The following is a 21,649-nucleotide window of genomic DNA, read 5'->3' on the forward strand; positions in this document are numbered from 1 at the left end:
GTTCTGGAGCACTTCAGAATAAAAATGCCTCCCCATAGAATGTCTCCAGCAGATCAAACCAGCAGCTCTCCAGCCTACTTACTGTCTTCCTTTGCCAAGGAAGAGACTGGATATTGTTTCCATTGAAATAACTGGCACTGAAATCCTTGGGTGCAGTGGGAATGAATTTGGGCCACATGCCACAAAGTTTGGATAAAAATAATAAGGCAAAGCATTGATATGTTTGAACATAAACTGGAGTAAAGCAGATATTCTACATAATATCAGAAATCACCATGGCAATTCTTTGTAGATTTTCTTGCTGGCTTGAATATTAGTGTTTTTCTAGCCTGTGTTAAAATAGACAAAATGAATAATGTTTCAAGACTATTTTAAGCCAACACCTCCCTTCCTTGTCTGTCTTATATAAGATAGAAGCAACCAGAAGCTGACGCTCTTGTTGACACCTCATTAGCCAGGAGGAGAAAGAATTCTCTGAGTAGCCCAAAGTACACATCTTTAAAAGCAACTAAACCCAAACCTTTGTGCTTCTGTATGCACTTTTTCAGATATTTAAACAACCTGTTTGATTTTACAATTCTGTGTGCACTGTAATTGATAAAGAAAATGTGGAACCTCCTGTCCTTTATGCACATGCAAGGTTGTATATGCAAAAGTTTCACCCACAAAGATGAGGGTAGGATAATCTTAAATGCATCTGTAAAAATTGGAGTTAAAGATGTACAGAAATAGTTATTTTGTATTTGTTTAAAGCTGGTAGAAATGCAGCAATAGAGGAAGAACAGCCTGGATGGAACATTAGACCAGATGTTTTACAGATTACTCTGTATTTCATCACTCACTCTTTGTTTAATCTTAAGGCTGTAGTAATTGTAATACTGGAATAGCTCAATGGCCTATATATGGTTTTGCTTCTTCCAGCTCTGCCTGTTCCAATTGGCCAAAGCTGGCCAATTATTTATTACTGTGCAAAGAAAAATATTCTCCCTACTCCACTTGGTAAGCCCATGAATGAAAATGGAGTTTTGTGATAATTAAGCAGCACACTTAATGTGGAGTTTTGTGATATTTGTGCTGCTCTTCTTGAGATTACCTACCCAATGAAGAACTAATGCAACCTGGATTTGCTAGTAACTTATGTTACCCAGCAACTATGTTAGAGATGTTTGGGCCAAAATTAGGAAGAGATGGAGAAATTGAGGCATGACTTAAACAATCTTTTCTCTCTATTGTGCATATGGGGTTAGTAGTGTGCAGTGTGAGAGAGTGAAACAGGGAGGAAAGAGCGTGTTTGTGTGGGAGTGTGTTTGTGTGGGAGTGTGTTTGTGTTTGTGTGGGAGTGTGTTTGTGTGGGAGTGTGTTTGTGTTTGTGTGGGAGTGTGTTTGTGTTTGTGTGGGAGTGTGTTTGTGTGGGAGTGTGTTTGTGTTTGTGTGGGAGTGTGTTTGTGTGGGATTGTGCCTGTGTGGGAGTGTGTTTGTGTTTCTGTGTGTTTGGGTTTGTGTGGGAGTGTGTTTGTGTTTGTGTGTGTTTGGGTTTGTGTGGGAGTGTGTTTGTGTGGGAGTGTGTTTGTGTGGGAGTGTGTTTGTGTTTGTGTGGGAGTGTGTTTGTGTGGGATTGTGCCTGTGTGGGAGTGTGTTTGTGTTTGTGTGGGAGTGTGTTTGTGTTTGTGTGGGAGTGTGTTTGTGTGGGAGTGTGCTTGTGTGGGAGTGTGTTTGTGTTTGTGTGTGTTTGTGTTTGTGTGGGAGTGTGTTTGTGTTTGTGTGTGTTTGGGTTTGTGTGGGAGTGTGTTTGTGTGGGAGTGTGTTTGTGTTTGTGTGTGTTTGTGTTTGTGTGGAAGTGTGTTTGTGTGGGAGTGTGTTTGTGTGGGAGTGTGTTTGTGTTTGTGTGTGTTTGTGTTTGTGTGGGAGTGTGCTTGTGTGGGAGTATGTTTGTGTTTGTGTGGGAGTGTGTTTGTGTGGGATTGTGCCTGTGTGGGAGTGTGTTTGTGTGTGTTTGTGTTTGTGTGGGAGTGTGCTTGTGTGGGAGTGTGTTTGTGTGGGAGTCTGTGCTTGTGTGGGAGTGTGTTTGTGTGGGAGTGAGTGTGCTGCTTAATTATCACAGGCTTGAGTTTCTTGCCTTTTATGTAATAATCATTGGAAGGTACAAAGGTTTGGCAATTGGGACTTTCAGTCTTCCTGTTTTTCATACCTGGGCAATAAGATTATATTGGTTTTACCTAATATGTTCTTTTGCCAAAGAAAAAGAAAATTTCCTCTTCTTTTCCCCTTTCCAAAAGGAAAAAAAAGGGAAAGAGAACTGAGGATCAAGTTAAACAGAAGTATTGCAAGAGTCAAAGAAAGATAAGTTTCCAGAGATTTCCAGTGTCTCAGAAATGCAGAATATTTGGATTTACTTTTTTGGACCAATCTTTTCATGGAACAGTGAACTCCCAATAACATCTGATTAGTTCTGTTCCTGCTATATTTTCTGACAGTCTGGGCTTGACTGTCTCCTCAGATTTGTTTTTACTGTGCAGGATTTAGTAAAAGAAATAGCTGTGGCACAAAGCTGGTACAAGGAGAGAGCAGATCCCTGGTGCATTATGTAATGAGGGGCTTAGATCCTCAAATTAATTCTATTTAAGATACAGTACCTTTCTCATCTATCTACCAAATCCATCCAAAACCACATATTCATTGCCAAATTTTATTCAGTTTTCATTGGGAAGAATCAGCTCTTCATGTTTGTAACATATATTGCACACAATGTTATTTTAATATCAAACAGGCTTTCAACCATGGCAAGTGGTTTAAGCTGCTGTAATAAACAGGGCAGGAGGGAGTTGCTTCAGATTTTTTTCTTAAACAAAAATATTCTCAGAAACTTTCAAGAAGCTTTTTGTTATGTGTTCTGCTCCAGAGCCAAGCACACAGGGTGCTGTTTTGCTGCTCACCAGAAGTGCTTTTCCAGGGTAATGACTGGGAGCATTTAAAATCAGAGCAATCGCATTAAGTGTTTTGTTGTCCCAACAGCAGAAGCCTCATTGAGCTAAATTGGTTTTGCTACATTATCTATTGGATTAGCAAACCAGTTCAAAACTGATGGGAGAGCTTTTACTTTAACTGGGATAAATGCTTTCATTTTTACCCAGAAACAGGACAGACATTTCTGGTTTTTAACCTCTTCATAGTGCTGTCACCATTAATGCCAGCATTACCTTCAAACAAATGCAGCATCTTGCTCTTCTTATCTTTCCTCTTGTGCTTTCTGATTCTTTCCAGCCTCATGAGGCAGCAATTGCTATTTTTTCACATCAGTACAGCATTGTGCACAAGTACCCCCCAGAAAGCTCTCATGAACACACAATGGTGCTTCCTCTTCTGTTGTCAAGGCCAAAGGAGAGTTTTGCAAACCCTTGGGCACTGAAAAGGCAGGATGTCATTATGGGTTGAAATCTCTAGGGTCATTCTGATTTTCCTTCTAATGCATTTTATCTTCCAGTTCAATAGTTGGAATGCCTATTTTGTCCGTTTATAGAAGCTCCAATTTCTGTATATCTACATTTTATTAACACTTCACATTTAGAATGATTACATTAACACATATCCCACTCTTTTTCTCACAGACACGCCAGTCCATAGAGCAGTACTATAAATTGCTGAAAGGAACACAAATGCTTTCAGGTGCAGCACAGAAAAAGTGCCTTCTCATCTGTCACATACTGGTTTTTTATGGCACTAGTACAACCCATCCAAAGTCAGCATTCAACTGCCATCAAATCTGGCTTATTTCACTTTATTGAGGGCATGATGAAATTAGAGTTGAAATGGGAATTGTCTTTAGATGTTAATAGGTCTAAAGCAGTAATGTCTGGGGATTTTTGAACATGATGATTTTAAATGAAAAAAAAAAAGTGAAGTACACACAAAAGTATAGAAGATTCAAATGTATGCAAAACTCCAATCAATTCACCATACTCCTTACTGAAATGTCTCCTCAAAAGTTTGAATGGCATCTGAATTTTCAGCTTCTGGCTCTGGAAACCAATTTAAGCAAATCTCCCTCTTGTTGATGGAGGTGTTTTGTCTTGTGCTACTCATGCAAGTGCAACAAGAGCAGCTGAAACTCCTGTTCCCCCTCAGATCCCCGTTTCTGGGATGGACACGTTGCCATGTGTGTGCTCACAGGGCACTTCTCCAACTCCCTGCAACCTTCTGAGATATTTTTGCCTTTTATTTATGCTTCTGTCTACATCACTGTAGGCACTCTGACATCCTGGCTTTAGGTTTTTTGAGGAGATTGCTGCCACCTTTTACTTTGATCAGTCACGCTGAGCTGTGCACCTTGAAGATCTGCAGGCAAACTGGAGAAAAAATTCACTGAATAAATCTTGTGGAGCAGCCAGCAGGACATGCAGCCTGTGACTGTCTCCCAGATGGAGAAGCAACTAATTTTGTCCAATAACCCCATGTGATCAGTCAGTTGGCTGCAGTGTAAGGAGTTATGTCAGGTGCACAATTACAAACCATTTCTGCTGAAGTAATTAGATTAGACATTGCCTTTACAATATCTGCAGCCACCTTCCTGCTAATTACTCACAATAACCGGCCACTGCACACTAGAGGGACCAGGGCAGTGCTTCCTTCTCTGCTCCTTAATAACTTTAATTCCCAAATCATGGATTATTTTCTTATGATTTGCACTCCTCAGGAACTTGCTGTGAATATACCTTCAGCTGGATTTAGTCAATAATTTCACTCTTAGCATAAGTTACCAACATTGACAGGGTACATAATACACTAATAGCTGGAGAAAACGGTGGGATACAAAAAGGCTGGATTCTGCTTTCCCAGAAAAAATAAATCTGATTTTAAACTAAAGATTATTTCTGATTTTTACAAGTATAACAGAGAAGGTGGTGGCACCATGGTCTTTCCAAAAGATGTTGTATTTTTGTGGTGATGGATCATGGAAAAAGCAACAACTTAGTAAGGAAAAGGCATTGTAAAATCATGCTTCTGCTGCTTTTATTCCACTCTGCATTAAATCATTGTATAGAGCAGTAGGATTTATTCAGAGGAAGGCAGAAGAGGTTGCGTTTCCTTGGAGAGAAAGTGATTATGACCAAAAACACACTTAGAAAAAAATATAGTGTATTTCTGAAATGCAGCATTCCATCAGCATCAGGAACAAACAATAAGAAAAACAAATTAGAAAGAGGAGAAGCAGGAGGGAAAGAAAAAAGCTTGATTACCTGAATATATTGAAAGAGATGCAGATTTTCATTTGCTTTTCAAGTAAGGTGACATTTGAGCGATACTTGGCCTTAATTCAGTATGTGAGCCTGAGAAACAATGGTAAATGGTACCATGAAAGTACTGATTGGGTGCACTTACCTAGCTGGAGGACAGGATTTGTGTCTCCTGAAGAGCTTTTCTTCTGGAAAGCTCAAAGATACAGGAAAGAAATGATTCTAGCCATTTTTCAGACGATGCAGTGGAAGGGTTTGACTGAGATTCCGCAGCAGCTCAGTGCTGAGATGTGGGAGCAGAACCCAGGTGTCTCAGGTTGGTGGTGAGGGCTGGGTGGAACAATCACAGCTCGATGTCACTTGGGGTTTTGCAGCACTCTCTTGGCTGATAGCTTTCCATGATAACAGAAACTAAAGATTGAGGTGAACCTAACCTACAATGGAGCATATTGTCTATTACAGCCCAGTTCAAGATCATTATTTTTTTCTTCAAAGCGTTCTCTTACTTCACTGATATGAGCAAATCTCATTCGAAGTTATAAATCAGTGCTAAAATGTTTTAACTTTCAGTGCTGGTCATCTGAAATCAAACTTTAAATCACAGCTGAGTTAAGGCAGGAGGAACGTGCACATACTCCACAGGGATCAAACTCTCCTTTCACCCTTATTGCAACTATTTATTGTCAGCCACACGTTCAAGAGCTGCATCCTAAATCCAGCAAAGCTCTTCCCTCACCTGCAGCCCCTGGCTCAGTCTCTCTCCATGCCCCTTTCCATTGCAGCTTTTCAGCTTTGCTTCCTTCTCTCCCTCTCTCTCATTTCACCCTTTCTTTTGTGGCAGTCTCTATTTTTAAAACAACCTCTCACTTTCAAGGCAACAATATCCTGAAAATAAATTGTCCTTTTGTACTGTATTTTATTGGCTTCCTACATTAACAATATTTCAGTTGTTTTAATCCATATTCCTATATATTTACTGTGGAGGTTTTAGAGAATAATTGTGAAACTTGTTTGTTGTGAGTACTGTGTTCACTTGCTGAGCTCACTGAGATTATTTACAGAACCAAGTGTTATTTTGCATGAGTTGGTGAGAGATCTAGTCCTGAATTAAGCAATGTGTATGAGGACCCATAAATTTCACTGTTGAATAATGGAAGTGAAGAGGCCTAAGAGATTAGGTCAGCCTCTGAATAAAACCAGCAAAAATATCCAAAGCAACGGAATAGCTTAAAGACAGTTATGAAATTTTTTTACTTCCCTCAGCTATTTAGGGACAGATTCAAAAAGGATATTTTCAGAGGCACACATGGTAGATTCTCAGTGAAAATTAACAGAACAAATTCTAAAGTCATTCCTGCAAATGGAGTCTGACTTCCTTCGTTATCGAGCACCTTTCAAATTTTCCCCAACCTAACACAGGAAGCCTGAGCTTTCTCTGTGGTTCTAAACCACTTTATCTATTTTAGGGCCTATTAAACTAATAAACATTTCTGTGTTTAAATGTTTAAACTTTCATTAGCTCAGATCTGAAATGTAATGCAGTCATTATTAACAATTCAGTAGAATTTTATGTAGTATATTTTATTTCATGCTGTGACTAAGAGCATTGAAATTTTTCAATACTTTACCCAAGACAAATAATATTTTAAGAAAAAGCCTCCACTCCCTTCTATTCCCTTTTACTTTGTTCATGAGATTTTTCTGATTAAAAACTCCGACTTTAGCACTACTGTTAAACCTAGGCCAGCCCACAGATGCAGAAAATCACTCGTGCAGAAGTGAGGAATGAGCTCTTTCATTACAAATAAAAAGGAAATTATCTGAGTGTGAAAAGCCAAATCTTCATTACTGATCAACCTTGAAGTGGAGGAAAACCACGGTCATTTAAGATTTAAACTTTTGCTACAAATATGTACATATGAAAAGTTGTCTCATGGAATTACAGGAAAGGAAGAGCTGGACTTGTTTGGCAGAGTGCAGTCTCACATATCAAATCAGGTCAGCAATAAATTGCTGCTTTAAGTAGGAATTCATAGCAGGACCTTCTTGGCTTTGGAAGTGTTTGAGCTCGTTGGAAAATACTTTGAGAAGAGGTGCCTCAATTCAGTTTCAGTGAGGGCTTTTTAGCCTGTGACTATTGTTCAGTTTGTAGGTCTTGGGAAGAATTTTCCTTTTTTTGTTGCCTTTACATTGTGTATGCAACCCAGTATATAACATTGACTGCTGCAAAGGCTGCTGGGAACACGGCTCTGGCATAAATGTCAATGGTGTCAGCATCAATGGGCTTAAAGAGGGACTTCAGGCCAGTCTTTTTGTCCAGTTTCATTCCCTGCTGCTGTTTTGTCTCTCCAGTTTCTATTTCTATTGTGCCATATGATCCTGGCAGGCTTCTGGGAATTCGGTGCTGCCTGTTGGAAATGGCCAGTTCCTGGTTCACCCCAGCTATGGAGAGGGAAAACAGAACAATGGCATTCTTCACGTTGATCTGCAAAGGAGAGAGGAGAATAATGGCAATTTACAGGGCAAGGACAGTGTCATTTATCCAAGCCATCAGTGGCACCAGCATGGTGAAACCCCCCTGGGATCCATATGTGGAGAATGGGATTTAACCCCTGCTTTGGCAGAACTGATGGAAGCTCTGTGCTACCACACATAATTCTGGTTATGGCTTTCCATGCTCTGAATTACTGAGGCACCATCCAGAACATTCTCAAAGCCTTTCTTCTCAGGAAGAATTTGGAGTAAAAGGTCATAAGCAGGGTGATTGCTGTGGCAAAGTTATTCCCAGTACCACACTTACTGACCTCTGCACTCTGCCTTCTCGCCTTGATCTTGTTCTTCTGCTTTTTCATGTAGTCAGCATTGAAATGTGCAAAGGCGTATTCCACCAGAGCAGCAAACACAAACACGTAGCAGATCCAGAAGTAAACGTCCAGGGCCTTGATGGCAGAGGCTCGTGGGAGCGAGGATCGGGCACTGACCATCAGGGTGGTCATTGTGAGAACTGTGGTGATACCTGCAGGGTGCCATGGGAGAGAGATATGTGCACTAATATACATAAATATATTTATTAATATGAATTATTATCATTTTCACAGTAAAAGCCCCTTAATACTGGGGCTTCTGATTTTCAAAACTTTTAAGAAGCTGCATTTATATGACTAAGGCAGCTTTAACAAGTTATTCTTGGTTTTGTCCTAGATCAGAAAAAACAAATCCCAAATAATTAACCCTCAAACACTTTTACATCTGGACTGGCAACCCTTAGTCAGACCAAAAGACCCACAAGCTTCAGGAACATTTTTTTGCCACTGTCCCAGTTCCTTCAAATCAATTCTTTCATTTCTTTCACAGTCATTACTGCTTTTAACCCTCCCTAGGTGCTTATTTGCTCTTCCTTACTGAGGAACTGCTCTGATAACACGACAGAAATTAAACCAGGAGAGAAATCTTTCAAAGAACCCCCCGTTCTGCAAATGTAAACATAAATGCACTGTAATGAGGATTATCAGAGCACAATTCCCACTTGAGCACTGCCTTCCCCAGAGTCCCCAAGCCATCTGTTTTACCTAGTGACACCCTGGCAGGCACAGCTGACTGGCTGATCCAGAAGGACACCCACGACATGGCCACCAGCAGGATGGAGGGCACGTAGGACTGGATGATGTAAACGCCCCGGTTCCGCCGAAGGTGGAAGTGGAGACTGAGCCTGGGAAACTGACCTGCTGGAAAGGAGAGCAGGCACAAGAGAGTCTGGCTGTGTGAATTCCACTTAGATTGATATTTAAATGACATTTCAGATAACGACACAGAGCTACGCTCTTTAACATCTTCTGCACAAGGGTCACAAAAAGCTTTTTTGATGCTGTTGGATTGATGCTTCCTAAACCCTGCACGAGGTTCTGCAGCTTTCATCAGCTAAGAATAGGTCAAATGATTTGTCTCAGGTCATATCAATGCCAGATCTGAAAATAAAATCATGAGTCTTCTCAAATAACAGTATTGCTTCAAAATGTGTACTGTCTTATCATCTGCTGTAGAAAGTCCTCCAGATACTAAATTTAGATTTTTTAAAAGGCCAAGTTAATTTCAAACTCAAAAAAGAGCTTAGAGGAGATGCGCAGCATAAATGAGAATCTGAATACATGAAAGAGGATGAAAAATCAGCAGGAAAGAAATGACTCCAATCTTGTACAAACATTGCAATAAGCCCAGTGATAGACATACACACCACTGACTTCTACGGGGCAGAATTAGACTGATCTGACTGTACGTCATAAGCTCCAGAACATCAGGGCTAATGGAAATTTTTCTTGATCTGAAGTTGCAAATTAGGTCAAGAAAATGTGAGCTATACCTCAAGTGCTTTTATCAAGTGCTGTCTGGCTACTCCACGCAGGATTTTGTCAAGCAGAGAGAGCTGAAGGACAGAACCTGCTACAGTGACTACCTAGAGGCTCAGCAAAGAATGGCACTTCTCACAAGTGGAAGATGAAGGAAACTCTTATCAGAAACCTGACAGGTTCTTAAATTAGTCACTTAAGGAGAAGGATTTTCTGTTATAGATAGAGGAGGTTTCTCTCTGCAGGAAAAAAGTCAGGTACTGTCCCTGAATTGAAGAAAGATTCTGTTACCAGATTTGAAGTTCATAATTTCTGTTGTGAACTGGTAATTGGTAATTGTGAATTGAGCAAGCTGCAGCTTATCCAGCCCGTGGATCTCCTCCTGGTTTTCTGACCAGTGGTAGACAATGTCCTCTGAAGAGTAGCCATCTGCCAAAAGAAAGCTGAGTAAACACAAAGTTCAAGGGAGAATTCAGAGCTTAGAGAATTCATAGCAGAAGTTCTCTAATTCCTGTGCTACGCTGATTTCCACCAGGCACGTTGCAAACGTGCTGAGATTCAGTCAGGATCATTCTCTCTGCTTTGGAGAGGTGCAGGGCACCACAGCCATGACAGAAAGGGGGATATGAATGAGAGGGTTTATGTAATATGCAAATCCACAGGAAATCAATCTTTCCTACTTCTGCTGTTCATTGACAACTTGCTACTAAAGCATCCATTTCTTTAAAGAGACTTTATTTCTGTTTGCCTCACTGAAATGAAAACCCTCAAATTCAATTAAAACCTTCAGCCCCCACCAAAACTCCCTGCAGAACTCCCTGGGAGAGGGAAGGAATTGCTGGGGCACTGTCTGCTGCCTCTGCATTTGCTGATTATGTAAGTAAAACTAGATTGCTATTTTTGACAGGATAAAATGGTATTGTGGTTAACAGCCTAGAAAACAAAGTCAGTGACAGAAAAGAAAACCAGAAACCTGCATCAACAGGCCAAGGGACCTGCTCAGGATCTGCTGTTCCCAGATCTCTGCAACCCTCAGGACCTGGGGGCTCCTTGATCTAAAATCCAGATTCACTTTCCCTGACTGGGTGGTCCCTGCTTGTGTCAGTGGTGATTTTCATTCAGAAGTATTGATGCTCATGGGAATTACATGCTGATGATAGATTAAATACAAGCTGGATAAAATATAAATCCATTCTTCACCCTCCTTTGTGAGTACAAATGAATTAAGCCCATCCATGCAGCATTCTGATGGATTTCTGTGTAACAGATACACGAATGCCAAGGCAAGTTAAAGAGCTGTGTGAAGGTTAGTCACAATGGCATTCATTAAAAGCAGGGAATTCTTTCTTTTCCCTATTTTCTCATAAATTAAAAATAGCACATCACATTTTGCCTCTGGGCTTTTCTACTTGTTCTCACTGGATTTGATACAAAGCTCAGTAATGCCAGTGACTGTCACAACTGCACAAGGTTTCACATGAAGCACAAAGTTCCAAACATTTGTCAGCAGGACTGTACATTGTTCAATCCTAGAGATTTGGATTGGACCAGGGTTGAACTGGTATTGAAAAGTGCACAGTGTAATGCCCAACACAGGGATTGAAGAGATTTCTGTTCACTTAAACCCCAAGTGACTAAAGCAGAGTCATCCCAGCCCAGTGCAGCTATCTCAGCACCATGCATGCAGCTTTACACAAAGCACAGAGGTACTCAGCCCTTACAGCTCTCCAAATCCAGCATGCATTCCTGCTCATCCATGGGGTACTTGGAAAGGTCCATGTCACAGGCCACTGTTGAGGTAATCCTGTGTGGAGAAACAGGAACACCAGTTAGGGACGTTCAGACAGAGCCTTTTCCTCAGAACTCAAAAGACTGAGTGGAAAACTTTGAAACTTTAATGCTAACAGAGGAAACTGTTTTCAAAGTCCTGCTGGCTGCTGCCTGAGTCTGTGGGAAACCCAGAGGCAGAGGGAATTGAAAAAAGGTCAAATGACTCGTGTAACGTCAGAGGATTCTGCAGCTACTGATGATGATAAAAAGGAATTTTCTCATTCAATCTCCTCCCTTTCACTGTCCCCAAGATCACTGCCAATACCTTAAGGGGCACTTTGGACTTAGAGTTTCAAAGGTGCACATTCATTATTTTTCAGAACGTTACACAATTAACTGTCAATACAGTTACTGAGTTCCAGCCACAGCCCTCTTCAAAAGTGAGAAATGCTACTTTGTGTGTGTGAAAGATGGGGAAGCTGAGCCTAAATCAGGCTCAGAGCTCCCTTGGAAAATAAAGTGAGGGAGGGGAGAACAGAATCTTTGCTCTGCATTCAGCACCTCTTTGCCCAGTGACCAAAGGCATGAGGGGCTTCTCTCCCACTGAGGGCATTCTGGACATGAGCAGTGACTGCCCAGTGCAAAATGTGTTAGTGCTGCCAAAGGGACCTTCCTGACTTCTCAGAAAGAAAAGGATAGGGGGATAGGAGCTTTCCTTCAGTTTTTAACTAATAATTATTTCAGGAAATCCTCCTAGGAATGCTGGCTGATTATAGAACATTCAAAAAGTTAACACACAACAGAGAACACTTGTACTGTTTGTCACTCACCTGATGCTGTACAAAATGACTCCATCTGGCTGGAGCCTGATGAGTTTGTTTTCCACAGTCACATCATGGAACCAGGCAGACTTGGCATTGACTATGAAGGTGTCTGGCAACCAGAGCTTGTCCACAAACCTGCTGTCCAAGCCCAGAGTTTCGTTGGTGTGGTTGTAAGACAGACGATCGTCTCGCCAGCTCTGGTGCAAAAACACTGTCATGGTGTATTCCTGTGACAAGAGAAATCCTAATTAAGAAGTGATGCTGACAATGATAATGTCTTGGAACTTAGCCAATAATCAATGTCTTAGCCTAGGAATATATTATTTGCTTTCAGTGCAAATACATATTTTTATACTTAGTCAGCCAGGGAGCTGCCCAAGCATTTGTATTTTGGTCATATGCTCCTACTATGGATAGGCACAAGCTATAAAAAAGTGATTCAATATCAATGTTACACATAACACACTGCAAGACTTGCATAGGTCTTGACAGAGAAAATCAGTTTACATAGCTCAGCAAATACAGCTTCTGGTTTTGAACCTTTGCTTTTTTAAAGCAAAACTAAAAAATCTGATACTGTACCATGTTCACTTCTGAGATGTGGTCAATGCTGGCTACTTCAATTGCCAGAGCAACATTAACGGGAGGACCTGAGAAAAAAATGTTTGAACGTGGTGATTTATATCATCATAATACCCATAAAAATATCAATGACCCCTGACTGTTAATGCTTTCATCAATTCACTGAAGTGTTTCCCATTATAAAGTACATTCTTAAAGCAAGAGTTTTAAATCTTTCACCAATTGTGCCCTCAATTTCCAACAGCACACCTCACTTCAGAGATAAGAGACACGAGATAAAATCACAACTACTGAAAATCACAGAATCCTTTCTGGAAATCACTTTATCTAGTTTAAGACAGCATGACTTCAAGCAGATGCAGAAATTATCACCATTTAATGAAATACAAAATTCCTTCAACTTAGATGTCAACAATTTAAGAACTGCATCAGAAGCCTGTCTTGCTGTTGAACAGTCTGTCTCTTGTCAAAATCAAGCAAAATGTTGATTGTTATTTTTTTTCCAGCATCCAAGTAAAAGACAATCACAACTTTTTAATTATTTAAATATGAATTTCACATAAACATCAGAAGGATTAAGAACCAAAGAACATTATTCATTCTCCAAGTCTCACCTCCAATCCCAGGCCTGAAATTTCTTGCATAACCTTTCATCAAATCATCCAGGTTGGGCAACCAGGAGATTTCAATGTTGGAACCTATGTAATCTCCGATGTCACTCATAGCTCTGGGTAAAGAGAATAAATGTATTAAAATTTCCCATGTTTACAAACAGAAGAATGACAGCAAATGGAAGTTATTGACTTATTTTACACCAGAGACCACCTACAGTAGAATCAGCTATATTGGAGATTTTTATAGGTAGGAAAAGCATTTCAGATATTTCTGTTTAAACCAAAACAAATTTCAGGCAAGACTGTGGCATCTTTAAGTACAAGCCCATACTTTTAAAAGTTTATTTCTTTCTTAAAAAAGTAGGAAAAATAGATGTAGAAACTTAGAAAAGCATGAGGGAAAGGAAGATACTTTGTATACTGCCTAAAATGCATCTGTGAACTCTGAAATGCAGCTGTGACAGCTTCTTACTATACAACAGCTGAGATCAAGAAGGCTGGAGCATTGTCAAATGTGGCAGGAAAACAAGAAAAACTGCACATCTGGAATGTGGACAGCAGGCAGCAGGTTTTGCTTGGGAGAAGACGTGTTGCTGTGGGATTTGTGCTCCTGCACAGCCTCTCCCAGCAGTCAGGCTCCCTCTCTCAGGTGCCTCTTGTTGCCAGGCCAGTGATGCTCATGAAGTCTTTGGTTGCCATTTGCCAGCCCCTCAGCCCTGGCACTGATGTGGAAATTCCTCCATCTCTTACAAACAAAGGCAAGGTTGTGTTATCTTCATTATCTGCTAAACCTGGCAGGCTCCAGTGGAAGATCTGAGCCTGCTCACGTCGTTCCTCTCTCTGCACTGTGTCTGACAGGGCAGGAGGGGATAAATGGGACAATGACAGCACCATTTGCAAAGAGAAAACTTCCCTGTGGTTTGAGAGGGCCTGAGACTGAATGCAGGTACTGGATCAAAGCTGCCTGAGCACTGGTTTAGCATCTTCCACTGAGCCCAGCTATGAATGTGGCATTTGAGAGGTATCTATGACTTGTAGCAGAAAAGAAATGGTTAAATATCCATGGAAGGCTGCAGAGTAATACACCACAAACACATTCTGCCTTGGTACTTACATAACTTTCTTAGAGTGTTCATGTGACATTGACCCACATAAAGCACATGGTTTTTCTCTCCAAAATATGCCAGCCTGGGCACTCAGCTCAGCACAAGCAGTTATTGCCAGCACAGGACCAGAGCATCCCACAATAACCAACTCTGCTCACAGAGACTGAAAGGAAAACCTTTGATTGCCCTAGTCTTCAAATTCTTGTCTGGACTCAATTATATAAGGAAGGAGTTCTGGAATTACAGTGTAAATGTAAGTTTTGAGCAGCACTGCCACTGAAATCTTGCATTAGCAGAGCTGCCAAAGCTTCTGTGACCTCCCAGCACAGGGACCCTGCTCCAAGTGCAGCTTCATTAGTTCCCAGCAAAATGGGATGTTAAACTGCACTGCTAAGATTTCCTTGCCAGGAGCACACACTTGTATGTTCCTCTCCAATTACCATCCCAGCTGCTTCTCAGGTCCCTCTGTCTCTTCTGAGGAATATGAAGGATCTTGGAACACTCCAAGATGTGTTTTTAGCTACATAAACTGGAATAACACAATTGATTTAGACAAGAGCTTTGAAGATTTATAACAGATGTTGACAGAGGTTTTTTCCTTCTTTATTGGGTCTCATCAAATATATCAACACTTCTTTCTATCAGACTGCTGGTCTTTCAATCATCCAAGCTCATTATTTACTGTAATGTAATTAGAGCTTTATAATAAGTTTGTTTAAAAACATACTTATTTGTAATTCACAAGTCCCAGCCAGAGACATGGAAAGGTGTTTCTAATCAGTAAAATGCCAGAGATCCTTTTATATGTAAAGAATGGTATTCTATGTCTTTTCCTAATTAAATAGCTGCAGTACTCTTGAATGAATATATCTGCTGAAAATCTCTTTGACTTTTCAATAGAAGGTGATACTTTTCAGCTTCTGTTGCTAAAGCAGCAACCAAGTTCAGGAAAGTGTTTTGAAAACACAATTCAAGTCAGGAGGTGACAGCACCGTAGTGATGTGTCCCATGTGCTGATCATGTTTTGACAAAGCTTGGAGTTCAGCTGTTCTCCTGTGTCAGGATTCTGTTTTAATGGCATTAAGGAAAGCCAAGGAGCTCAAAGGAAGTTAAAATGATGAGAGGCGGGTTAAAGACTGAGGGCTACAGCCTGCCATGTGTTTTAAGAAGATTACAATCTAGAGGGAGTTTTACTTAAATATCCATGACACAATTAAAATAAATCTTGTTTCTATTATTAATAAAGCCTTAGGGTCAGATCATCAGTGTAACAAATGTGCTGGAGTTAGTGGAGCTATATGCATTTAATACCAGGGGGGTTATTAAAATATTACAGCTGAAATAATTTTATGGCTCAATTTACCATGTGGTGAAAACCCCTTTGAGTCATTCCTCTAGACTTCTACACATCACATCCAGTGCTTTAAAATTACAAGAAGAATAGTAGGAGAATTTCCTTCATCCTTGATAAGCAGTTGGGATTATAAATGGCCTAAAATATTATTCATTATTGTACCTGAAAAAGGAAGCCCAGCATAGAAAGGATGCATTGGAAGGGATTAACTTTTCATAGTGTAAGCAGTAGGGATGAAAAGAAAGGCAACTGTTATTAGTTGATTCAGCAACTTCACTTCCTAATGTAAGCTGCTGTAACGCTTGTTTCAGTAAGGAAAAGGACTTTGTAAAATCAAGATATTGACTTGTCAAATCCAAGGGGTAAAAGAGCTCCTGAAAAGCTTCTCTTCAGTTTGCACAGGCCAGTGTGGAGAGCCCCACTGCTGAATGGCAACAGCCCTGGGGACCTCTGTCCCTCTGGAAGTCATTCCCAAAGGCAAAGCTGAAGATGATCACACTCTGACTCTGTACACATCTCATTTCAAGCAGATATTTTTGAGGATATGTTTGCATCTGTCCATATCTGGAGCACTGGGAGAACTTCAGCTGAGCCCATTGAAAACAGATTACTGCTGTCTAAAGCATGGAAGCAACAGTGAGCTCTCCTGCACAGACAAAGGGAAAGGAAATCCCCATTGATAAACTGCACACACCTGTGGAGTTCCTCTGTCCCTAATATTGATAAATATTGATAAAGCAACTCCAAGCAATGAATGTCACATGACAGAGCAAAGAAATGTCTCTTTCAGAACTAAGTACGAGCAGTTCCAGAATAAAAAGTTCACATATCCCAAAATCCTTCCAATCCACGCTGACACCTCCCTCCCAGCTGCTGCAGGACCAGGACTTCCCACAAATGTGGAGTGATCTGGGGGAGAAACATCAACCAGCTTGGCCAGCACATCTTCAAAGGGCCTCTCAGCCAAGTGAGCCATTAGCCTGTCTGTGCTCCCTTCCAGAGCACTTCTTGAAAACACTTGCTAAAAGTTTATCAATATTATTAGAAAATATCTGGTATTTAAATCACACCAAAGCAAGAGGCAATCTGTAAGTTCCATGTGAATGAGAGCACAACAGCAGCTGAGCAAGGGATAGTATTGGCAATTTCATTTTTCCCAGCAGTGCCAAAATCTCCAGGATCATTGCAAAAAAAGGCTCAGAATCCTTGAGTCAGTGGCCAGTGGGACACAGATTTGAGGCCATACTTGTTAGGAGGGTGCACTGATCTTCTGAAAAATTTACAGACCAGAAAGATGTGGAAAATTGCTTTTTGCACCTTCTGTTTCTTCTCTAGATCTGCTAACCTGATTCTCTTGGGGATTGTAACATTGTTATAGGAATCTTTTAACCTGGCAGATGGAAAACAGTTTGACTGGAGGACTGGGATCAGTATATTTCATTTTGATAAGCATTTGGGACAGATGTCCCAGATGTCATCAGCACTGAAGAAAACTTTTCCTTGGGAAAAAGACAAGGAATATCCTGCAAGGTCAGCGAACAGTCTGACCTCTGCCAAACTCCAGGATTATCCACAGCAGTATGTATATCCTTCCCATCTGCCATTCCAGACTCGAAGGGAAGCTCACTGTAAATATGTTTTGTATTTTGAAATGTAATTGAAAAGGCATTAGGCTTAATTCATGGCAACCTTTAGAACATCAAAGCCTCTCTGGCAGTTTTAAGCTACAGAAAATGGACCACTCTGTGCATACATTCACGTGTTAAAGCTGCTCTGTTTCCACAAATAGAAGTAAAAGGCTTAGGGAGACACACACAGCAGAATGACAATTAAATGCAAGAGTATAAAAGTCACTTAACAGAGTGGAAACTTAAATATTAAATAGACACCTATTCTAATTAGAGAATTAAAATCTCTTTCAGTGAGAAATTACACAGTACAGACACACACCCCAAAACTCCTTTCAGAAGTGCTCTTTCCTCACACAAATGAAGAAATATTTCCCCAAATGTCTTTCTGCAGATGATCTCATTCACTGTGGCACATTTATTATTGCAGCATCCACAGCATCTCAAACCCTGATAAAATAGTGGAAGGCACAGTCTTTGTCCTGAAGACCTGTCAATCATTTAAATGCCAAATTCCTTGCACTAATCACTGCCTTGAGCAGACCAAAAACCACTATTTATAAAAAATGTTTACCTGACTAAAATGTGCTGACTTAGGCTGAATTTGGCTCATTCACTTCAGACAAACAACACACATGACAGAGGAATTGCTTTGCACACAGCTAAAGCACCCCAGGAGGGTTTTCAGAAATGCTCTGAGGAAGCAGCCTGCATGCATCCCCCACTTCCCCCCCCTGCCCATCCATAACATTATTTGCACTGGTAGTTTTGCTTTTGGGAAGTCTTTTGTCTCTTATGTCTTACTGGTGAATTTCAAAATCACCAAAATGTTCTTCCTTTTTTGAATATGGCTTTTTTTCAATCTACAGTGCACAGAACTCGGAAGCAGAGAATTTAGGGGTGTTGGATGGCCTCTATCATCAAAATTTGGAATCACACTGCATTTAGAAAACAAAAACAGGGCTTTAAAATGAAGCCATTGGCAGTTTTGCCCATTAACATGCTGGTATTCATAAAAGCATCTCGTACCAAAAATGTTTTTACTAATGAAAGGATAAAATTTCACTTCAGTTCTGTTTAACTGATCCAAAGTACACATGCAAGCGAGGCTACTCCCTTTTTACAAGATTAAACAGTGTCCTGCCATAGCCACCCTAAACCTGAATCCAACCAGAGAAGCTTTCCTTGGCCATGGAATGTCTCACACTTTGAAATATTTGGAAGACTACAACCTGAACAGTTGGAATTTAAGTTAGAATTTGCCTTGCCTGAGTCTGCCCTTACCAAAATATTCGTCACTATTGTGTAACTGAAGAAGGAAAGTCAATTAGGGAATTAATAATAAAATAAATAATGTCTCCAACGAACACATATTCTGGCAGTTGCTGTGCCTAGGAGCAGACCTTGGAGACACAGGCTCAGAAGACTGACTCTTCCTCAAAATTCCCTCTTGTTTTTGGTCTTATGTACTCCAACATCACTTTTCAACCCCCAGCTTCAATGGTAGCCCAGTTGCAGAGGGAGGAACAGGATCACTGAAATGATGGGCAAGCTGTGGGTGCCCTTAGGTAATAAGCAGTATTTCCTCTGCCTTCACTGTACCACTGGATTGCTTCAGAGGGTGTCAGGATCTGACCCTGATAACAGATTCAAGGTCACAGGATAAATCATTCTGTCAATCCTCACTAAGAGCAGTTGACTTGACACTTTCTCTGAGCAAGGTTCTTTTCCTTCCCAGTGAAAAAAATCAGATCTCCCTGATTAATTCCAAAAGGTGTAACAACAATGTTATGTTTTACTACAGTTCCCACTTTGCCTCTTCCACTCCTCTGAAGCTATTAAGGATGTCTATGAAGCAGGAGATGTAAGACCCCCTTAATGCCACAGCCACCCCTGCTCTGGGGGGTGTAGGCATGTTTTTACATGCAGCAAGTTCTTTTTTACTCCCCCCTCTATTTTCATTGCGTAATCATGGCAAGCTTTCTCCACATCCAGCCTCCAGATCTGGAGAGAATAAGAATATACCGAGACCGGCGCTGGTTGCCTAGCTAACACCTTCAGAGGAAATGTGACTGAGAGCTGCAAATATACATCTTTCTTTCAAATTTATTATTTTAAAAAATGGTTTGAGTTCTCCAATTTTTTTTCCCCTAAGATCTCTGACAGTCTCTTCCTGCTAACCCAAGTTGAGGAGACTTAATGAACTCATTAGAAAGGGATGGTTGGATTTTGGGGTTTTAATGGCACCTATGGAGGCCCTAAGCAAAGCTATTGAGCTCGTACCCCACTGGTTGTGCTGGGGTTTAGGGAAGAGTTTCATGTTCGAGCAGGCCCCTACAGAGCTGCTGGAGGGGCTGAGGCTGAGCTGGGATATTGCAGTGCCTTACAAAAAGTGATTGCCCCCAATTTAGAGCAAGTGCCCTCGGGAAAAAGGTTCCAGGAGCATCCTGTTAAAAACACAGCCCTTGACTAAGCCAAGAAACTGCTGCTCCACTGGCAGAAGTGCATTCTCAGCTAGGGAATGAAGAAAAAAAAACTGAAACAGATGAGGCACATTAAGGAAACTCTTCACTCAAGGGCCCTTTTTCTCCTGAACACTCACTCCAAGCAGTCGTGGCCCATAAGTGCAGAAATCATCCCTGGGCAAAAGTGGGAGCCCCAGCCCGAGCTGGCATCACTCACTCCAGTACCCGAGAGAACGGCTGCCTGAGGCCCGGCTAAGAAAGAATGAGAAGATGTTTTCTTACCTGATACACCTGTGCTGTTGGGTGCACAGTAGAATCAAGGCAGGAAAAACCCAGGTAAGAAATTCCATTTTACTTCCATTTATTAGACAGCAGCGACCAAAACCCAGGTTCCCCGGCTCTCCTGGCAGCCCCAAAGCTCCAGTGGCTTTGCCATTCTTGCCTGCTGCGCTAAGTTGAGGCTGAGTTTAAAGCGATGGATGGTTGCTCAGCAGCAGCAGCCCCCACAATCTCCACAGTGCCCGGGAGCCATGCAGGCAGCCCGGCACGGAGCAGGGAGCAGGGCAGCTCTCCCCTCCTCTCCTCTCTTCTCCTTCCCTCTCCTCCTCTCCTCTGCGGGTGGCTCAGTCCCGCCCGGCTCCGCTGCCCTGCTCCCGCATCCCTCCCCTGCCGCGGGCTCTTCCTCCGGCCGCTCTGCCCGCCTGCGAGGCTGCTTGCCGAAAATAACCTCCAAAAGGATGGATTAATCCCACGGAGCGGGGTGGGAGCAACTCAAAGTGCTCCGGAGCCACTAATGTCCTGCGCGCATCGTGCCGGGGAGGAGCGGAGCAGCTGCAGCCCGAGCCCAGGGCAGGGGCGGCCGGTCCCGGGGCGCTCGGGGGCGCGGAGCCGCCGTGCCCGCTCCGCGCGGGGCATGTGAACCGCAGGCACCGCCGCCGCCGCCGCCCCCCGCCGCCCCCCCGAGCTCCCGGCAAATCCCGGCGGCACCGCAGCTGCAGCCCGGCTCCCGGCATCGCTCCGAGCGCCCCGCCGCTGGAGCCGGGGACCGTGCCCGGGGAAATGCCGCCTCTCCGCTGCTGCCTGCGCGCTGTCCCGGCCCGCCGGTACCACCGAGAGGGGCAGAGCCCGCTCACAAACTTCTGCCTCGCCGCTCTCGGGCTCCCGGGGGGCCGCTCTACAGTGAAACGCTCGGAGCAGTTCCCTGCTCCATCCCGGGCTGCCATAGTCCAGCTTCCACCGCCTGTGCCTCGCGAACTCCCGGTCCCTCCGCCGGCTCCCGGGCACCGCCGCTCCCGGCACGGGGCCAGCGCGGCCCCGGCCACGGGGCTGCTCGGGACCTCGGGCTCATCTTGACTTGCAGGTCAAACTCGCTTTTCTCCTCCATATTCGCTCTTTCCTTCTCTCCTCCTCCGCCTCCTCGGTTTTTTGGTGCTGTTCAATCTCGAATGACAATTTTAAAACCAACCCACAAAGGAAACAGTGTGAAGGAGACATTTTCAAAAAACAAAAATGATTCTGCAGGTACCTTAAACTAATGAACGGAGGCACCTGGGGTACAGTGTTGGATTCATCTTTTTGTCTTCTTAGTTGTGTATTGTTATTTAGCACCAACATTTCAAATGGCTACTGAGGGGTGGTGGGTGAGGGGAATAACAGCCCCATGAAATCCAGGGGAACAGATGTACACAACACACACACAAATGTAATACAACAAATAGAGGCATGTCATAAA

The 21,649-nt window shown here is 42.3% G+C and overlaps 1 protein-coding gene across 2 annotated transcripts; it reads right to left on the reverse strand.

The window, feature by feature from the left end:
* Positions 1 to 4,990: 4,990 nt before the first annotated feature.
* On the reverse strand, positions 4,991 to 20,809 carry GABRD (gamma-aminobutyric acid type A receptor subunit delta). Of its 2 annotated transcripts, none has more exons than XM_054291873.1 (9): positions 20,200 to 20,809; positions 13,365 to 13,477; positions 12,751 to 12,818; positions 12,175 to 12,395; positions 11,296 to 11,378; positions 9,866 to 10,003; positions 8,801 to 8,953; positions 8,036 to 8,247; positions 4,991 to 7,716 (listed from the first exon to the last, which is right to left on the reverse strand). In XM_054291873.1, exons 1-9 carry the CDS (start codon positions 20,265 to 20,267, stop codon positions 7,417 to 7,419), a joined length of 1,356 nt encoding a protein of 451 aa, XP_054147848.1. In that variant the 5' UTR covers positions 20,268 to 20,809; the 3' UTR covers positions 4,991 to 7,416. The 2 variants fall into 2 exon arrangements, with proteins under 2 accessions (XP_054147848.1, XP_054147847.1); XM_054291872.1 differs by having other exon boundaries at positions 8,801 to 8,956.
* Between the last annotated feature and the right edge of the window lie 840 nt (positions 20,810 to 21,649).

The sequence above is a fragment of the Melozone crissalis genome, unplaced genomic scaffold (assembly GCF_028551555.1).
Source record: "Melozone crissalis strain CALT ecotype California unplaced genomic scaffold, PUWL_Pcris_2 ptg000107l_1, whole genome shotgun sequence".
NCBI classification, from domain to species: domain Eukaryota; kingdom Metazoa; phylum Chordata; class Aves; order Passeriformes; family Passerellidae; genus Melozone; species Melozone crissalis.

Bases quoted from the DNA above. Each gene is read 5' to 3' on its own strand.
- GABRD (XM_054291872.1), bottom strand. From the start codon at position 20,267: ATGGAATTTCTTACCTGGGTTTTTCCTGCCTTGATTCTACTGTGCACC. The intron at 13,478-20,199 runs GTAAGAAAACAT...CTCTTTACCCAG, and splicing joins CAACAGCACAGGTGTATCAG to AGCTATGAGTGACATCGGAG. The intron at 8,957-9,865 runs GTAACAGAATCT...TCTCCTTTCCAG, and splicing joins AATTATGAACTTCAAATCTG to CAGGTCAGTTTCCCAGGCTC.